Source organism: Scyliorhinus canicula, chromosome 7 (genome assembly GCF_902713615.1).
Source record: "Scyliorhinus canicula chromosome 7, sScyCan1.1, whole genome shotgun sequence".
In the NCBI taxonomy this organism is placed as follows: domain Eukaryota; kingdom Metazoa; phylum Chordata; class Chondrichthyes; order Carcharhiniformes; family Scyliorhinidae; genus Scyliorhinus; species Scyliorhinus canicula.
This window is the reverse complement of record NC_052152.1, coordinates 46,735,712-46,756,000: the sequence shown is the minus strand read 5'-3', so window position 1 is coordinate 46,756,000 and position 20,289 is coordinate 46,735,712. Positions and strand designations below refer to the sequence as shown.

Sequence of the window (20,289 nt, the reverse complement as noted above, 5' to 3'; positions counted from 1 at the left end):
AGCCGGGCAGCACGGTGGCCTAGTGATTAGCACAACCGCCTCACGGCGCTGAGGTCCCAGGTTCGATCCCGGCTCTGGGTCACTGTCCGTGTGAAGTTTGCACATTCTCCCCGTGTCTGCGTGGGTTTAGCCCCCACAACCCAAAAAAATGTGCAGGGCAGGTGGATTGGCCACACTAAATTGCCCCTTAATTGGAAAAAATAATTGGGTAATCTAAATTTATAAAAAAAAGAAAAGAAAAAAGAATAGCCCAAGCAGAACAAAACGAAAGAAAAAGTGATATACAGATCAGGAAAAAAAGATAAAGAGGGAGAGTTTGAACTTCAGAAAATGGCCATGAAACATGGCAGTCAGTTAAAATTGGCAGACGTAAAGGGAAACGTACAGTTGGTGGATAGTGATGAGGATAGTGAGAAAGAGCATCATAGTCGAAGGCTTGGTGGGAATCTATTTAATATGTCCAAGCATTGCCAAGGTGTGACGAGAAGGAAGTAGAATTGTTTTTCATTTCATTTGAGAAGGTAGCTAAACAAATGAAATGGCCACAGGACATGTTAGTATTACTGATTCAAACAAAACACGTAGGTAGGGCTAGTGAAGGGTTTGCATCACTACTGGAGGAGATATCTGAGACGTGAAAAAATTCATCTTAGGTGCATATAAACTAGTGCCTGAAGCCTACAGACAAAGGTTTAGAAATTTAAGGAAAGAACCTGCTCAAACATACATGGAGTTTGAAAGGATCAAACAGAGTAATTTTGATAGGTGGATAAGAGCTTTGAAAGTAGACCAAACGTATGAAGCTATCAGAGAAATTATACTTTTGGAGGAGTTTAAAAATTAAATTCCTGATGTAGTGAGAACTTATGTGGAAGAGCAGAGGGTTAAACCTGCGAGGTTAGCAGCAGAAATGGCAGGTGATTATGAATTAGTTTATAAATCAAAGCTTGGTTTCCGACATCAGTTTCAGCCTGTGAGGGATAGAAACTGGGAACATGAGAAATACTCAAGTGGTAAAGGTAAAGGTGATCTGATGGGAGAGAATCAGGAGAGTGTACCTCAGATTTTAAAAATCCAGGAGGTTGGAAGAGATATGAAAAATTTCAAATGTTTTCACTGTAATAAACTAGGCCATGTAAAGTCACAGTGTTGGTGGTTGAAGAAAAGCGCTGGGAAGGCTGATGTGGTAAAACAGGATCAGACAGTGGGGTTTGTTAAAGTGGTAAAAAAAAACGAAGTGAAGCGAAGGAGGTGCAAAAGATTGTACAGCCTGATCAAGAGATGATTGATAAGAAGGTGCCAGATCTATTTAAATAATTTACTTGTATAGGTAAAGTTTACTCATGTGTATCAGGAGGGGCAGGTAAAGACGTCACAATTTTAAGAGATACGGGAGCTAGTCAATCATTAATGGTAAGAGATGAGGAGTTATGTAGTCTGGGAAGAATATTGCCAGAAAAGGTGGTAATATGTGGAATTCAGGGTGAGAGGAGTAGTGTTAAATTATATAAGGTAAGGTTGGAAAGTCCAGTGAAGAGTGGTGAAGTGAGAGTAGGAGTAATAGCGAAACAATCTTGTGTAGGAATACAGTTTATCTTGGGTAATGATATAGCTGGATCGCAGGTGGGAGTGATGCCTACTGTGGTTGATAAGCCAGTGGAAAATCAGACAACTGAAGTGTTGAAGGACGAATATACTGGGATTTTTACGGATTGTGCCGTGACAAGGTCACAAAGTCACAGGTTAAAACAGGAGCAGAGAGTGAAGATGAAGTTGAAGTGCAATTATCAGAAATTATTTTTGATCAGATGGTTGAAAAGGAACACGAATAGATGGAGGATGAGGCGGATATTTTTAGTTCAGGAAAATTGGCGGAGTTACAACAAAAAGATATAGAAATAAAACGGAAAATAAATCAGAAAGCATACACAGAAAAGGAATCTGAGTTTATACCAGAGTTTTGTTACCGTAAAAGTGCTGTCTTGATGAGAAATTGGAGACCTTTACATATGCAGGCAGATGAAAAGTGGGCAGAAGTTCATCAAGTAGTATTGCAAGTAGGGTATAGAAAGGAGGTGTTGCGAGTTGCACATGAGGTACCAGTGGGAGGTCATTTGGGAATAAGGAAAACTTGAGCTAAAACCCAGAAACATTTTTATTGGCCTGGACTACATAAAGATGTGGTTAAATTTTGTCAATCATGTCACATATGTCAAGTGATAGGGAGACCTCAAGCAGTGATAAAACCAGCGCCCTTAATACCCATTCCAGCATTTGAGGAACCTTTTACAAGGGTCCTAATTGATTGCGTAGGACCGCTTCCTAAAACAAAAAGTGGGAATCAATATCTTTTGACTATAATGGATGTGTCTACTAGGTTTCCAGAGGCCATTCCAGTACGTAATATTACAGCTAAAAAGATTAGAACATAGAACATAGAACATAGAACACTACAGCGCAGTACGGGCCCTTCGGCCCTCGATGTTGCGCCGACCTGTGAAACCATCTGAAGCCTATCTGACCTACACTATTCCATTTTCATCCATATGTCTATCCAGTGACCACTTAAAAACCCTTAAAGTTGGCGAGTCTACTACTATTGCAGGCAGGGCGTTCCACACCCCTACTACTCTCTGAGTAAAGAAACTGCCTCTGACATCTGTCCTATATCTCTCACCCCTCAATTTAAAGCTATGTCCCCTCGTGTTGGTCATGATTGTGGAGGAGTTACTTAAATTCTTTACTAGATATGGACTACCCATAGAAATACAATCGGATCAAGGATCGAATTTTACCTCAAGGTTATTCAAAGAAGTTATGGATAGTTTAGGAATAAAACAATTTAAATCAACTGCATACCATCCATAATCGCAGGAAGCGTTGAAAAGGCGGCATCAGACATTAAAGACAGTGTTGAGGGCTTATTGTCAAGATTATCCAGAGGATTGGGATAAAGGAATTCCATTCGTACTGTTTGCAACTAGGGATGCACCTAATGAATCAACCAAATTTAGTCCTTTTGAACTAATGTTTGGTCATGAGGTAAGAGGACCACTTAAATTGATTAAGGAAAGATTGGTGAGTGAGAAATCGGAAATTCCATTATTGGATTACGTGTCATATTTTAGGGAACGAATAAATAGAACAGGTGAATTGGCTAGACAACATTTAAAAGTTGCACAAAATGTGATGAAACAGGTAGCGGACAAGAAATCCAAAGTTAGTAGTTTTGCCAGTGGAGATAAAGTTTTAGTGTTGTTACCGGTGGTAGGTGAACCTTTAAAAGTAAGGTTTTGTGGATCTTATCAGATTGAAAGGAAATTAAGTGAGGTGAATTATGTGGTTAAAACGCCGGATAGAAGGAAAACTCACCGAGTGTGTCATGTGAATATGCTTAAAAGATACTTTGAAAGGGAGGGAGAGAAAAAGGAGGAGTTTTTAATGATTCTAACTCAAAGTGACGGACCAATCCAGATGACTGTGAATTTGACATACCTCAAATTAAAGTCATTGAGGACAGGGGTAGTTTAATTGGTACTGATTAGGATACTATAGCAGAATTTTGGATGAGCTCAGGTTTATGGTAAGTGTTATCCTAGCCAACATAGCATTTAAATAACCAAATCTAGAGGTAAGGAAAGAGTGAATGAAGATTTCATCAGCAAATAAATTAAGGCTGGGCGGGGTGGTGTGGAACGGACAATGTTATGGAGATGTGTTCAGCTGCTGGAGGTTTTGGCATGCAGGAAAAAACTGTAAATGCAGTTTGACTTGCTGTCCATGGACAGGGCGGTGCGGCAATTAAGACAGGTGAAAGGAGCTGTCTATGAGTATGGTGAGAAGGCGAGTCATCACTTGGCTCACCAATTAAGGCGGCAGGAGGGGGCCAAGGAGATTATTCAGGTTAGGGGTTTGGAGGGTAGGCTGGTCTCTGCTGTGGAGAAGGTGAATGGAGTGTTTAGGGCCTTTTATGACCTTTTCAGAGCCACGGGAGGATGAACGAGAGATGGCAGAGTTCCTGGGGGTTTGGGAGTTTCCCAAGGTGGGGGAGAAATTGTGGGAAGAGCTGGAGACGTCATTGGGCCTAGAGGAGATTCAGATAGCATTGAATCACATGCAGACAGGTAAGTCATCAGGGCCGGATGGGTTCCCAGTGGAAATTTATAAGAAGTTTTTCGGATCAGTTTGATCCGTTTTTGCTGAGCATGTTTAGGGACTTTTTGGCACGGGGCGTCCTCCCAGAGATGTTGGGGAGGCGTCCAGCTCGCTGATCCTGAAAAAGGAAAGGAATTCCACAGTGTTGGTTGTATCGCCTTATATCCCTGTTAAATGTAGAGGCCAAGTTATTGGCCAAGGTATTGGCATTAAAGTTGGAACCTTGCCTCCCGGAGGTCAAAGGGGAATATCAGACCAGGTTTGGGAAGGAATAGAAGTTGTCGTGAACATGTGTAAGTTGTTGAATGTGATGCTCACCCCTGCAGCTGGGCTAGTACCGAAGATAATTGTATCATTGGACACAGAGAAGGCCTTTGACCGGCTGGAGCGGGGGTACCTTTTTTCTGTTTTGGAGAAGTTTGGGTTTGGTCTTGGGTTTGTGTCGTGGATGTGGTTGCTGTATGCTTTTTTAAAATTAATTTATGGGTTGTGGGCATGTCTGGTTAGGTCACCATTTATTGCCCATCCCTAGTTGCCCTTCAGAAGGTAGCAGTGGCCTTCTTGAACCGCTGCAGTCATTGACGTGTGGGTAAACCCACTTTGCTGTTAGGGAGGGAGTTCCAGGATCCAGCCCGATTGCTAGTGTTTGCACTAACACCATGAGTTCCCGGTCCTTTCAATTGCACCGGGGTACAAAGTAAGGGGGCGGGATTCTCTAAAAATGGGGCCATGTCCCCACGACGGCATGAAAACCGGGGCAAACGACACCGGCGTCAACGGTCCCCAAAAGTGAGAAATTCTCAGCTTTCTAGGGGGCTATGATGCCGCCGGAGTCATCCCCGCAGCTCCAGCTGGCGGGGTACGGTCCACGCGGAACTGCCGATGTATTCCCGCGCGTGGGTAGAACTACCCGCATATTCCCGCGCATACGCGGAACTGCCGACATATTTCCACACATGTGCAGGGTTTCCCTTCTCCGCGCCGGCCCCTGGACAATATGGCTTTGTCCTACAGCGGCCCGACACGGAGTAAAGTAGGGCACCACAGAACCAGCCCGCCCGCCGATCGGTAGGCCCCGATCGCGGGCCAGGCCACTGTGGAGGAAAACTGCGATCGGGGAGAGAATCCCTTTTGACACCTAAATAAGGGTCGTCGCCCGTTTGAAGCAGGTTTCGTATGTTCCGCCCCTTCCGAAACAGCGTAATTGCGGCTCACGCCGCACACCATTGGGACAGCCTCAGCGCGGCACCTGAAGCCCCTCCCCCGATGTTCCACCTCCGATGAGCCGAGTTCACGGCGGCGCGGTTCACTTCTGGTCTCAGCCATGCGGGAGCCCGACGTGGCGGCTGCGGATTGTGTCCAGCACCGCCACAGTCGGGTGGGAGCTGTGCTACTGGCCAGGGGAGCTTTCGGGAGGGCTAGGGTGGCGGGTGGCCAGGGGGGGCACTATCTGGCAGGTCTGATCTGCACACGGCCAGCGCCATGTTTTATGGCGCGACCGCTGCAGGTCATTGCCGTATGCATATGCGGCCACAGACCCGGCCATTCTCCAGCCGTTTATTTCATGGAGGCCAGGAGTTTTACGTGGCGCGGCTGCTAGCCCTTCACCAGTCACAGTATCGGTGAGGGCGGCGGCACTGATTTTTTTCCATGTAAAACGCCACAGATCCTCTGTACTTAGCCTCAGAATCGGAGAATCTGGCCCATAGTCTTCAGCTATGGGCAATGTGAAGAGCATAAAGAGTATCAACTCAAATCCTGAACTTTCCTGTTCGCAGCAAAAACGTTAAAGAATAAATTTGAAGACATAAAAGACATTTATAGGTAAATTGTGACACATTTTTTCTTCAATTATCATTTTAGAAAATTAGGCGGGAATCTCTGTCCAGCGATGCCGGAATCGCGAAACGCAATGGGCAGAGATTGTGCATGAGCTGAAAATCAGGGCCGGCCCAGGGACCGGCAAAATGTCATGCTCCGGTGTCTCGACAGCAGCGTTAATGCATTCTACTCTGACCGTACAGTAAACGCATTTCATTAACGGGCCTGACCCGGAATTCTCCGGGGTTCCCGTGATGCTCCACCAGGAGGAAGAATTGCCGAGGGCGAGGTTCACTTGTGATTTTAAAAATCCGGAAATAGGTTCTGTGGCTGCTGAGGGAGAGAGAAGTAGGACATGTTCCCAGAGGCACCACTGTGGGTTGCTGGTGTTGTCATTGGTAACGGGGGCGACCAGGGGTTGGGCTGTGAGGTCATGGTGACCCCTGTCCAGGACTAGGGTGTCCAGGCACGGAACTCCATTGCCGCGACCTGCAAGGCAACCATCTTGCTGAGCACCCCACTGACTGACCACCGTGCCCATAGTTACGCAGAGTGACTCCGGTCGTATGGGTGCCCCCACCACCCCTGCACTACACCCCTCCCCACAACCGGGCACCACCCGCCAGCAGGGCGTCATCAGCCCACCTAAGGGGGACAGCCACAGTAGCCACGACAGGAGGGCTCTGGACAATGGCTGCAGAGCGTACCGCTGGCATGGGTAGGGCTAGTCACCACTACCCCTGCCGGCAGGGCCGTGTGCCGGGGCCAGAGGCCCTCAGTGTGCTGGGGACCGAAGGACAGGGGTGCAATACGGAGAGCAGTGCTGGTGGAATGGCTAGGAGTGGGTTTGGAGATAAGGTGGGTGGGGGGGGGGGGGGGGGGGGGGGTACCGACGGGAGCAGGGGCCACTGTGTAGCCCGGTGGACCTGGTTGGGCACGGGGGTAAGCACCATGCTAACATGTCTGCCTTTCACCCCCTGCAGATAATGGACTTCAGAATCAAACTAGCATTGGTGGCCTTCATTCTATCCGCCACAGCCTTGGGGAATGCACTGAGGTTGTACGAGCAACAGCTGCTCGGGGACGACCATGCAGCAGCGGAGCCTCTGCCCCAGAGGAACAGGAGCCAGACTGGGAGGACTGGGAGCCGGCTGCCCTACAGGCCGGGGAACAGGGGTGAAGGAGGTGCCACATCAGGCCTCTTGTGTACCAGCAGCGCCTGTCATTCAAGGACCTGTCTGACCGGATGTATCGGCGAAGACTCCGGCTGAGCAAAAGGAACGTGCAACATATCTGTCAGATCATGGGTACCTGGTACCATGGGGATATGGGCGAAGGACATCGCTCCTGATACCATTAATGTGACGGTCGCACTAAGCCCTTACGCCACGGAGTCCTTCCAGGCGCCAAGTGGGGACCTGTCTGGGATCTCATAGATCTCAATGCACAGTTAGATCCACCCTATTTGCCCAGCCAGCACCATATATCAAATTCAATGTGGACAAATACAATGAGGTGCACATCTGCGCCCGATACTCGGGCAGTGCGCACAATGCTTTCACCCTGACACACTCGACAGTTCCTGACACCTTTGAGGTGCTCCCCCAGGTGAGGGGTTGGCTCCTGGGTGACAGGGGCTATCCGCTGCGGTCGTGGCTGATGATGCCTATCCGGGGGCCACAGACCGATGCGGAGACCAACTACAACAATGCCCATTCAGTATCCTGGGACAGGAGTAGGGGAGTCCAAGGTGCTGTGGTGTTCCAGCACTTGCCCTGCAGGAGTCACTGGCACCATCACCTCGTCCTCCTCCTTCGGGGTGCCCAATGGCCCACAGACTACTCCTTGGAACAGGGATGCAACAGGAGTGAACTCCTGGGGCTCCTCCGCCACCTGGTGCTGCCAGTCCTGGAGGCCCATCCGTCACGACCAGGGTCTCCATGCTCGCGGCCTTGGAACACAGGGACAGGGCCACCTCCCTCAAGGAATGTGCCACATCACTAAGGGCAGTCCTGTCCTGTGCCTCCGCCAACACAGAGTGCCCCTGGCCTTGGACATCCTGACCCATGGTCTATACCTTCGACCTCAAGGTCTCAACTGTGGACGCCACCCGTGCGGTGTTGGCCTGGGTGGCACGCATGGTCAGCACCGCCTCCTGACCCTAGAGACGGCTGGACTCCACCAACATCACCTGCAGGTGCTGGATGGTTGCTGGTTGTAGTCCCCGGCTCTGTGTCTTCATCTCCATTATCAATGGACCGCCTATTCCAGAATCCTGACACCGTCTAGACGGCAGCTAGTCCCTGGGGTTGGCTGCCGTCCAACTGTCCGCCTACTCGGGGGTTCCTACCTCTACCTGATGTTCCGCTGCATGTGTGTGTGATGCGCACCAGGTAGTGGCCCAGGAGCCTCTTCACTAAAGTGCCCAACCGAGGTGAGTGTCTCTGGGTTGCCAGAGGATGCTGGTGACAGCTGTGATGGGGGGGGGGGGGGAATCCCAGAAGGGCCCACCTTATTGCCAGGTAATTATGCAATACACAAGACTTGACACATGATTGGATCACGGGATGGGATGATGGGTTGTGTGGAGGTGGTGATGGGGTGTTGTGGCAGTGGTGCGGGGGAGGTGGGGTGGTGTGGACTGGTTTTCGGTGGTTAGGGGGAGGTAGGGTTGTAAGGGAGTGGTGAGGAGGTGGTGTGGGGGTCATGCCAAGTGTGCATAGGGACACTGCAACTCAGTGGGGTCTCACTTGGTTGCCCGATACTGACCACTGCTCAGCGCCTGCCCTCTCTCTGGGACCACCGACCGGGTCCAGTGACTACTGCTTCGCGACGGAGAGGGGCCACAGAAAGCGCACAGTGTTAGGCAGTCGGACACATGCAGCACATTGAGTGGGCAGCTGGACGGCGGTATCGCACAGTACTACCTGCTCACCCTGAGACGGTTGTGCAGCTTCTTCCTGCATTGCTGTCTAGTCCTGGTGGGCCCACGGCGCTCACGGCCTCTGCCACCTGCGCCCTGGCCCGGTGTACGGCAGCGGGTGGCAGCCTCCTTCATACCGCGGGGAACAGGGTGGCCTGCCTCTCCTCCACAGCGTCCAGCAGGATCTCTAGCGCTGCGTCCGTGAACCGGGGTGCCGTTCTTATGTGCCTTGGCCTCAGATGGCACCTCCTTCACTGTGCTCACCAAGTGCCATTGTTTCTACTGTTATGGGCCAGGGTTTAGAAAACTCCAAAGTATATCATGGAGTTCACCCGACCTACAACTGTTTATAGATTTTGGTTACGAGGAGCACAACGGTCTACCTGAGTTTTGACAAAGAGTCATTGGACTCGAAACGTTAGCTCTTTTCTCTCCCTACAGATGCTGCCAGACTTGCTGAGATTTTCCAGCATTTTCTCTTTCGTTTCAGATTCCAGCATCCGCAGTAATTTGCTTTTCACAAGGATCTACCTTTCAGGTGTTATTCAACAGAGGTCTTAAGCACTTTTAATCAAAAACAAAGTTTATTCTACGATTTCAGTTAACATTTTGATAAACACACCCAGTAAGTATTTGTATCAACTACAAACATAAATACCCCACACAGTTACAGTACTCTATATATAACCCTTAATAACTTTGCTTAACTGTTTCAATCAAGTAACAACATCCACAAACCAGAAAACCCTTTTACCAAAACAGTAGGTTTGAATTCCTTCCAGAAAACAGTTATCACTGTTAAATTATCAAGTGATCTGGAGACACCTTTGAACATGCAGAGAGAGAGAGAGAGAAAGAGACACACAAGACTTAGCTGTCTTAATCCAGCTGCCAAAATGTGTAAACAGAAGTAAACTCAGAGCCACAACCAGCTCCCAGCTCAAAAATGAAACTTAAAACCCAGATCCACAGCCCAGCTCCACCCACACAATGACATCACTGAAGCCATTTGAGAATACAAAACATTTCTTGAAGGGACTCTCCCATGACACTGCATGTGCATATGGACCCACAACGTGCTAGTATCTAAACTGGTGGATGGTGCATTAGTCTGCTGTGATGTTACTTCCTAGGATATCTCCTCCTCCTGCTCCTGTCCAAGGGATTTATCAGAGGGACGGGGTTACCTGAGACCACTGGCACTTGTTTGAGACGCAAGATAAATTAATGAGACTTGTTGTTAAAAACTCACCACTAATCTTAGAATTCCCCCTCTACCAAAAAGGGCCGACATTCTAAATGGTGAACAGGGATTCTCACTCACTGACTCCTATGCAGGCTTCGGTGGGTGCTATTCAGGTCAAACTATGTTTTCAAGTTATCCCCCGGTATAACCCATACCTTCAAAGAGGATTTCATCTACTTACCACTTAGTAGCATCGATCCTGGGTCCCGCATTGCTAAGTAAGTATAGTAGACTTTGGAATAACCACTGTTTCAGGTTAAAACTTTTAAGTTATTTATTATAGGGCAGCACGGTGGCCTAGTGGTTAGCACAACCGCCTCACGGCGCTGAGGTCCCAGGTTCGATCCCGGCTCTGGGTCACTGTCCGTGTGGAGTTTGCACGTTCTCCCCGTGTCTGTGTGGGTTTCGCCCCCACAACCCAAAAATGTGCAGAGTAGGTGGATTGGCCACACTAAATTGCCCCTTAATTGTAAAAAATAATTGGCTAATCTAAATTTATAAAAAAAAAAGTTATTTTATTATTATATATTTTTTTCTTTTAAAAGCTGCAATCACTGTCTTTACAGAAAGGTAAAAATATCTTGCTTCTGGATCCTTCTGGCTGGTTGAAGGGACCTTCAGGCCCACCTTGACAATCAGTCTTCTTTAAAGCCTGGTCTTCTTTAGATGTATTAGCTGGTTAGCGCGGTAACTACGTTCTATCTTTCCCATGTACCGAGCTGTGAGAGATGGCTCTGCTGGCTGTCTGAGCTGACTCTGCCTCCTCTTTAAATTCTAGTCTTCCTTAGATGTATTAGCTCGGCTGCTATGTCTTATCTTTCCCATGACCGAGCTGACTCTGAGCTGACTCTGATTCCTTCTCTGCTTCTCTCTTTCTTTGCTGCTCTGCCTCTCGCCAGGACTTCCTAATCTCCTGTCCCCTTTCTCGGGGTTTATATATCTTTCTAACAGTTATTAAGTTTTTATGACTTTATTGTAAAGTAACTTTTATTTCACTTGGATTGTACAGGATACCTTTAATTTGAATTTTTCTAACACAACTAAGTATTCATTTTGGGCATGACCTCAGCTCATAGATCTGATTACATTCTTCCTTTGTGATGTTCAAACTGCTTTGATTTCAAGAGGTGTTACTTTTAATTCCTGTCATTTCTATAGTTTTATTTTCCAATGGTGTCCCCAGCTCATAATTTTGACTTTGATTTTGGCTTTAAATTATGTTTCTCATAGACTGATAGTCTCCAATTTTCTTTAATTTACCTGGTGTTAGCAGAATTTCACACCTATATCTTTGCCCCCCTAGTCATTCTTTTCTATCTGCTGATTTTATTTAAATGAAGGTGTGAATCATTGCTTTTAGCGTAATGCTAAAAATCTACTTGCTTATGACTTGAAAGGTTTACATTTATTACCTAATTCAACTGAAACCCTCATCCATGCTTTTCCAGATGCTTACTAAGATGGTTAGTTTCAATGAAGGTGTGAGCCATTGTTTTTTGCTTCATACAAAAATCCTGTTTGTTTGCTGAACCTGTTTGACCAAGGCTATCTGCATTTTACAATCCTGCTCTTTGCAGCTGCTGTTAACCCTTCATGGGATCTTTCCCTGTATCCTCTCATGTTTCTCTTAGATCAGGTATTGCCAGATTTCCATGTTCAAATGACACATCTTTCCATATTTTCAATTACAGACTTTGAAGAATTTGCAGTTCTGAGGCTTTCAACACCACCCAGTGCTTGACATGCTTTTGGAAAAGGTGCTGTGTGGTGGTACCATGCTCTCCCTCCCTCTCCTTCAATGCCATGTGTGCTAGGGATGACATTTTGCATTCGCCAAGCTGCAGCCGCTATGGAATCCTGGCCAGAGCCATAGCCATTCCCTTGATTACCCAAATGATTCTCATTATTGGCGTCACCCTTAATCCCTGTCTGGGCCATATCATTGGCATTGTGCAACCATTTCTCATTCAAGGACAGAGAGGAGCGAGAGATAAAGCACAAGTCCTCCATGGAGAAGGACAACTGCTCCAGATGGAATGTGCAAAATGCTGGCATCATCACCTGGCTCCAGAAGCACAATGTTGCAAAGTTTCTATGAAGGCTGAATGAATGTCTTGGGTACATGCTCCTCCAACGGTGACAAATCATGCATCCTGTGTCCCCTGAGCTGCTTGGGCACTGTGGCCAAGGGCCTAGCTGCTCTTACTCACCTTTCCATTTCACATAAGGTAGTTGAATTGCTTGCAATTCTGGAGCCAAGTGTGAATCTGCTGTGGTATTGACAGTGTCAGCAATGTTGGTCCACGCCTTCTTCAAATCATTGGTGGAGGTTTTTGGCTCTTTAGGAAAATGAGGTATTTTCTGCGCCTGACCTAGATGAGAATCTGGTGGTCCACATTCATGAACCTTCAGACTGGTGTGCCCCAGCCTTCCTGGCTGCTGAATGTCTGTGATATTCTGGTACCAGAGTGCAAGAAAAACAGAATTCAATATGTGTGTTTTCTCCATGGCAAGTATAGCATCAAATAGGCAAATGTACACGAGTGTGAATGGCTCGTGAGTTCTGGGTTCCTAACATGTGATGTACGGCATTGGTGATGGCTTTTTTGCCTCACTGTTCATTCGTGCTGGTCATGACGGAATGGATTCCTGATGTGCAACAAAGTTCTTGGTAAACAGTGTCATGAGAATGTCACTTTAAGAAATGTTTCTCTGCTCAAGTTACTGCAGTGATGTCAGAGTGTGGGTGGAGCTGAGCTCTGACTCTGTTTTTTGGTTTCACTTTGAGAAAAACCTGCGTGTGTCTGGTTTTTTTGCTTTCGTTTTAGTATTGGAGTTGCAGCCAGCCACAGAAGGTGTAATGTTGTTCTCTCTGCCATGTAAAGACTATCTCCTGATCATTTGGTGAATTCTGAGTGACAACTGTTCTCAGTAGTGAATTTTAACCTGATGTACTTCTGTTAAAAGGTTTTTTTTACGTCATATGGATGTTAAAGGGAAAGTTTAAAGATTACTTAGTGTTGTATTCTTTGGGGGCTGTATTTGAATTGATGGTTGCGAAGATGTTCCCTGTATGTTTTAAAAAGGTTAACCTGACTTCATAGAATAAACATTGTTTTGCTTTAAAAAATTACTTTTTGATCTTTGCTGTACCACATTTGTTGAGTGTGCCATGTGTTCCCCATACCACAATCTAGTAAAAGTTGTGGGTCAGGTGAACTCCATGATACACTTTGGGTTTCTCTAAACTATGGCCCATAACAACAGATCTCCTTGTTCATTTCTATTGGGATGGTATGAAGTTAGGAACCCAGGGCATTGCACAGTTGGCCTCATAACTGAAGATGGTCAGATGAGGCTACTGGGAGAGACACTTCACTTGAGGGATATATGTGGAGAGCAGCCCCTGAAATGTGCTAAATTTCAGCACTCTACTGTGACTTGCTGCACATGAATATGTGCAGACACATTCAGTGGGCAATAGAAACAGTTTGGGCCATTAATATTTTTGTGGGATGGCTCAAAGATGGCAGATAAAGGCTTCAAAGAGTCTATTGATTTATTATTTCATAAAGCCTCCATTAATCTGGGCCATCCATACAGAAGGCAGCAAGGAGAGTCGAAGTATGAAGGTCAATATTCACATGCCAATCCAGTCAAAACTTTTCATCATCAACTTTCATATCTTCTACCACCAATTACGCAACAACTTGGAGTTACTCAACAAAGATGGCAGCCGAGACCAACCTGGAATCAGCCCACCTCTCTTCTTGCCTTTGGTTTCCAGACCAATTCAGGCTCTAACACCTGGAAAATCCTGCTTCCTGATAGGCTGGCAACAGAGGTGGATTCCCAACCCAGAATTGAACTCCTTCCCAATTCGCGCCTCCAAGAGAAACATCCAGCATCAAGAGTTCCAAAAAATATTCCAGAAAAATTACAAAAGAAAAATATTGTGGTTTCTGGGAATCTAAAATAAAACAGAGAATGCTGGAAATACTCAGGAGATCGAGCAGCATCAGTGGAGAGAAACAGTTTTATGTTTCAATGGAAGGTTCTGTTGAAAGGTTACAGATCTGAAATATTGGGCTGGATTTTCCTGCAGGCTTTGGTGTTGTAACAAGTCCACTCTTGCCAGCAGCGAGGTAGTGCAATCTTCTGGGAGGCGTCGTACTAAGCTGCTTCCCAAAGGACCAGCAGCTCTGGCGCCTTAGCAGTCCCACTGGAAGAGGTGTGCTACTGAAGCAGGTCAGCAGCTCAACATTGGTCAGCACAGAAGCACATCACTGAAGACTCCTGGGCGGGATTTACCGAGAAAACCGAAGCCTGTTTTTCGGTGGCGGAGGCAGCCCGCCAGCGGGATATTTTGGTCCTGCGGTGGTCAACGGCTTTTCCCGTGAATGCACCCCTCGTCACCAGGAAACTAAGGCGGGGGTACACCATTGATGGGACAGAATATCCTGCCATCGTGAACAGCCGATCAATTCCACCACCTGAAACTGATAGGGACATCAGGATGAAGGGAAAACTCTTCAGACAGAGCTGTGGCCTTTTATCTCTGGAGCCCCATCATTAGGGGCTTCGAATTCCCCTGGCCTGCCACCAGTAGGAGTCCATGTTGATTGTGCCCGTGGTCTCAGGATATGGAGGGACCCTCCAACATTTGTTAAATACCAGCACCAAATCAAAATTGGCCCTAATTGGGGCCTTAATTGGACCACCATAGAATTGCTAACCGATCAGGTTTTTAACACGCCCCTGCATAATTTCCACAGAAGGCAGGAATGTGTCAGAGAGTCATCACATTGTAGCTATTTTTTCAGCACCTGCTCCATGGGACAGGTACTATCTACCCATTAACATTGATTCTATTTCCATAGATGCTGACCAACGTGTTGAGTATTTACAGCATATTTTGTTTTTGGTGAACATTGTTTGGTTCAGCCTTTCCTTTTTTTAATTGGTACATTTTCCTTGTCATTAATGCTACATTTTGCTGCATTTGAATGTGTTTGGTAAACCTGGTAGGTTTATAGCTGCTTTACTTGCTTTAGATTTGTATATTCATTACAGTCGAAAATATGATATGTTACTTCTACATGAATATGAAATTTAAGTGAGCTAGAAAGTGTGGTGGTTCATAGTTTGACATGGAGGTGTGGCTGTTGCAGAAAGTCCTCCATGCTGTCACTAATGCTAAACTGGATGAATCAATGGTAAATGTTCAACTCCGAATGTTCAGTGTAAATGGGCTACACATTCTAGAAACTGTCCAATTTTCATGCCTATTGATGGAAATGAAAATTGGGCCTTTTCAATATCAAGGGACCAATCCCCCAGACAGCAAGATTTACTAGACCCATTTTATCATGACCAGAGTATTACGCCATGTAATGTACAATGTATTTTTTTGCTAGTAAACTAAAACTATGTACTGGATCTTCATGGAGTTTTGGAGGCTCCATGGAGGGATGAAAATGGCAGGTGGGACCTGATTCTGGGTCTCCTGACTACATTCCCAGGGATTCCAATTTTCTGGAGTGTCTTTTAAGGGAGCAGACTGGTTTGAGACACGAGCCTACACTCCCGAACTAGCCGACTTCATTGAGGGAATAGGCACAGTTTAGTCCTCTACAATTTTCATGTAGGCAGACCAGCTTTTGAAAGATCATGGTTTATGGCACCTCAGAGCGAAGCCGCATCATTTATTCTTGGCTGAAAGATTATTTTGCATTAGTAACAGTATGCAAAATGCTCAAAATATGTTGTTAAAAAACTGTATAAGTGTAATTTTTTAACACATTAAGTGTAAATTGTATTCTAACTATGGTTTTCATCTTCCAGTGAACCATTTATAATTTTTTCTGGAGGACTCTCCTATGATAAAGCGTGCCGAAGACCCAGCCTGACAATTATGCATGGCAAATCCGTTACAGTTCTAGAAATGGATTATCCCATTGTGGACTTCCTAGTTCTTTGTGAAACACCGTATACAAATGGTAATAAGAATGAATGAACTGTTCAGTTTTTAACCTACCTCTTTAAATGGAATATGTCATTAGGCTTAAATTAATATGGGCCCAGAATTTGCCCAAATGGTATAACCTGCAAGCAATGCTAAAATAAATGCTGAAATATACGCTGATGTTAGCATCAGGAGCTTATGCCAAATTTTACTGTGACTCTCGTTAGCATATACTGGAACATAAAAATGAACATAAAACAAATGGAAGACAATGCTAACAATCTGAGCCCATGGAAAGTGCAGAATTATTCAATATTCCTTCTTTTATGTGTAAAATTAAAGTTTTAGCTATCAAACCATTCCAAGCACGTATTAAGCACAGAGGACAATAATTTCCACATTGGGCACATTAGCAATCCAGATGTAAATGAAATCTGAAAGTTGATTATGTTTTAAAAACGCACCCCTCCCTCCCCAATTTTCTGCTCAAATCTATTTGCGTGTTATAACATGTAGAATCAACACAACCATTTTAGAACAGTTTTTATTCAAAATTGGGTTGAGAATGTTTCTTGATATAATTAAGAATGGAAACCTTGTGTGGTTTTATTAATACAGATGAAAATAGGTTTATCATAAATTAATTTATCAGCGTCTGGACACCAGTGAATATCCAAATTTTAAATAATTAAAAATGAGTGTAAAATATAACTATACTGAACCATTTGCTCATTACACATGTATAATAATTTAACAGCACAGTGGTTAGCAATGCTGCCTCACAGCACCAGGGTCCCTAGTTAAATTCCAGCCTTGGGTTACTGTCTGTGGAGTTTGTACGTTCTTCCTGTGTCTGTGCGGGTTTCCTCTGGGTGTTCTGGGTTCCTCCCATAATCAAAAGATGTGCAGGATACGTGGATTGGCCATGCTAAACTGCCCCTTAGTGTCAAAAAGGTTAGGTGGAATTACTGGGCTCAGGGATAGAGTGGGGGCTCTTCAGAGGTTCGGTGCAGACTTGATGGGCCAAATGGTCTTGTTCTGTGCTGTAGTGATTCTATGATTCTAAAAGCTTTAAAAATGTGGCAGTTAGTGTTTTAACATTCAAAGCACTCGGCTTAATATGAAGGGTCACCTTAAAGCCTCCTAAATGGGTGAAGTTGCTGATGTACTGAAAACTTGCCACAATGATTAATTCAATCGAGGGGCGTTGTTGGTTTCCAGCACATTTAAAAAAAAACTAGTGTAAAAGGTCTGTGCTGAATGTAACATGTGCATTGAATGTCTCAATGTTGTACCCTAGCTCGGCTAATTTTGGGCAAAACGTACTTAGGAAAGCAGAACAATCTGACAGAAACTACTTCCCTGTATGCTTAAGAAAATGTAATCATGGAAGCATTTCACTTTTAGTATAACTCATCTAGATGCCATGAAAATATATTCAGGACTATGACAAATATAGTGCAGGTATGTGTGACAAATAGAATTTAAAAATTGCTTACAAAATGACCAAAAATGACTTTGGGTCCTCCTGCACCTAGCATTTTGGAGTACATTTATGCATGTTCAGAACTGGCATAAATATAGGAAACTGACATTCTCTGGACTTTTGTTTGAGTGTGGGCAGCAGAGAGTTTCAGGGAAGGCACAAAATTAAGCAAATTCAGGGATAGCACAAAATGGATGTAAGCTGCTTATGCCTAAATGTCCTCACTCTTTTGTGGTGAAAATCAATATTATTCCAAAGTATTCGTGTTTTGGACCAAGTTTTCAGGAAATTGTGGGCCAAATTGACTTTTAAGCTGAAGTTACTAAACTGCTTCCCCCCTCTGCCTCACCCCCACCCATTCAAATAATATTCTCATCCGTCTTAAAATCATTCAGGAATAAATTCTAACTCACTTTTCCATCTTTTTTTTGGAAATGTTATTTGTCCATGAAAATGTCTAGGATAGTATTAATTGACAGTTAGTGATCTGCATTTTCATGTTTGGTTTCACTTTTCTTGTAATTAAATTCTCCAGTTCACATAAGAACTAGGAGCAGGAGTAGGCCATCTGGCCCCTCGAGCCTGCTCCGCCATTCAATGAGATCATGGCTGATCTTTTGTGGACTCAGCTCCACTTTCCGGCCCGAACACCATAACCCTTAATCCCTTTTTTCTTTAAAAAACTATCTATCTTTACCTTAAAAACATTTAATGAAGGAGCCTCAACTGCTTCACTGGGCAAGGAATTCCATAGATTCACAACCCTTTGGGTGAAGAAGTTCCTCCTAAACTCAGTCCTAAATCTACTTCCCCTTATTTTGAGGCTATGCCCCCTAGTTCTGCTTTCACCCGGCAGTGGATACAACCTGCACGCATCTATCCTATCTATTCCCTTCATAATTTTAAATGTTTCGATAAGATCCCACCTCATCCTTCTAAATTCCAACGAGTACAGTCCCAGTCTACTCAACCTCTCCTCGTAATCCAACCCCTTCAGCTCTGGGATTAACCTCGTGAATCTCCTCTGCACACCCTCCAGTGCCAGTACGTCCTTTCTCAAGTAAGGAGACCAAAACTGAACACAATACTCCAGGTGTGGCCTCACTAACACCTTATACAATTGCAGCATAACCTCCCTAGTCTTAAACTCCATCCCTCTAGCAATGAAGGACAAAATTCCATTTGCCTTCTTAATCACCTGTTGCACCTGTAAACCAACTTTCTGTGACTCATGCACTAGCACACCCAGGTCTCTCTGCACAGCAGCATGCTTAATATTTTATTGTTTAAATAATAATCCGTTTGCTGTTATTCCTACCAAAATGGATAACCTCACATTTGCCAACATTGTATTCCATTTGCCAGACCCGAGCCCATTCACTTAACCTATCCAAATCCCTCTGCAGACTTCCAGTATCCTCTGCACTTTTCGCTTTACCACTCATCTTAGAGTCATCTGCAAACTTGGACACATTGCCCTTGGTCCCCAACTCCAAATTATCTATGTAGATTGTGAACAATTGTGGGCCCAACACGGATCCCTGAGGGACACCACTATCTACTGATCGCCAACCAGAGAAGCACCCATTAATCCCCACTCTTTGCTTACTATTAATTAACCAATCCTCTATCCATGCTACTACTTTACCCTTAATGCCATGCATCTTTATCTTATGCAGCAACCTTTTGTGTGGCACCTTGTCAAAAGCTTTCTGGAAATCCAGATATACCACATCCATTGGCTCCCCGTTATCCACTGCACTGGTAATGTCCTCAAAAAATTCCACTAAATTAGTTAGGCACAATCTGCCCTTTATGAACCCATGCTGCGTCTGCCCAATGGGACAATTTCTATCCAGATGCCTCGCTATTTATTCCTTGATGATAGATTCCAGCATCTTCCCTACTACCGACATTAAGCTCACTGGCCTATAATTTCCTGCTCTCTGCCTACCTCCTTTTTTAAACAGTGATGTCACGTTTGCTAATTTCCAATCCACCGGGACCACCCCAGAGTCTAGTGAATGTTGGTAAATCATCACTAGTGCATCTGCAATTTCCCTAGCCATCTCTTTTAGCACTCTGGGGTGCATTCCATCAGGGCCAGGAGAATTGTCTACCTTTAGCCCCATTAGCTTGCCCATCACTACCTCCTTAGTGATAACAATCCTCTCAAGGTCATCACCTGTCATAACCTCATTTCTATCAGTCACTGGCATGTTATTTGTGTCTTCCACTGTGAAGACCGACCCAAATAACCTGTTCAGTTCCTCAGCCATTTCCTCATCTCCCATTATTAAAACTCCCTTCTCATCCTCTAAAGGACCAATATTTACCTTAGCCACTCTTTTTTGCTTTATATATTTGTAAAAACTTTTGCTGTCTGCTTTTATATTCTGAGCAAGTTTACTCTAATACTCTATCTACTCTTCTTTATAGCTTTTTTAGTAGCTTTCTGTTGCCCCTTTAAATAATTCCCAGTCCCCCTAGTCTCCCACCAATCTTTGCCACTTTGTATGCTCTGTCCTTCAATTTGATACTCTCCCTTATTTCCTTAAAATGAAATGAAAATCGCTTATTGTCACAAGTAGGCTTCAATGAAGTTACTGTGAAAAGCCCCTAGTCGCCACATTCCGGCGCCTGTCCGGGGAGGCTAGTACGGGAATCGAACCGTGCTGCTGGCCTGCTTGGTC

General features: G+C 45.1%; 1 protein-coding gene across 6 annotated transcripts in view; it reads left to right on the top strand.

The window, feature by feature from the left end:
- stxbp5l (syntaxin binding protein 5-like) overlaps window positions 1-20,289 on the top strand; it is a 721,261-nt gene that overhangs the window by 388,304 nt on the left and 312,668 nt on the right. For all 6 annotated transcript variants that reach the window (XM_038801940.1, XM_038801939.1, XM_038801935.1 and 3 more), the window contains exon 10: window positions 15,990-16,144. In XM_038801940.1, coding sequence (XP_038657868.1) covers window positions 15,990-16,144 — 155 coding nt within the window. The remainder of the gene's footprint in view (window positions 1-15,989; window positions 16,145-20,289) is intronic.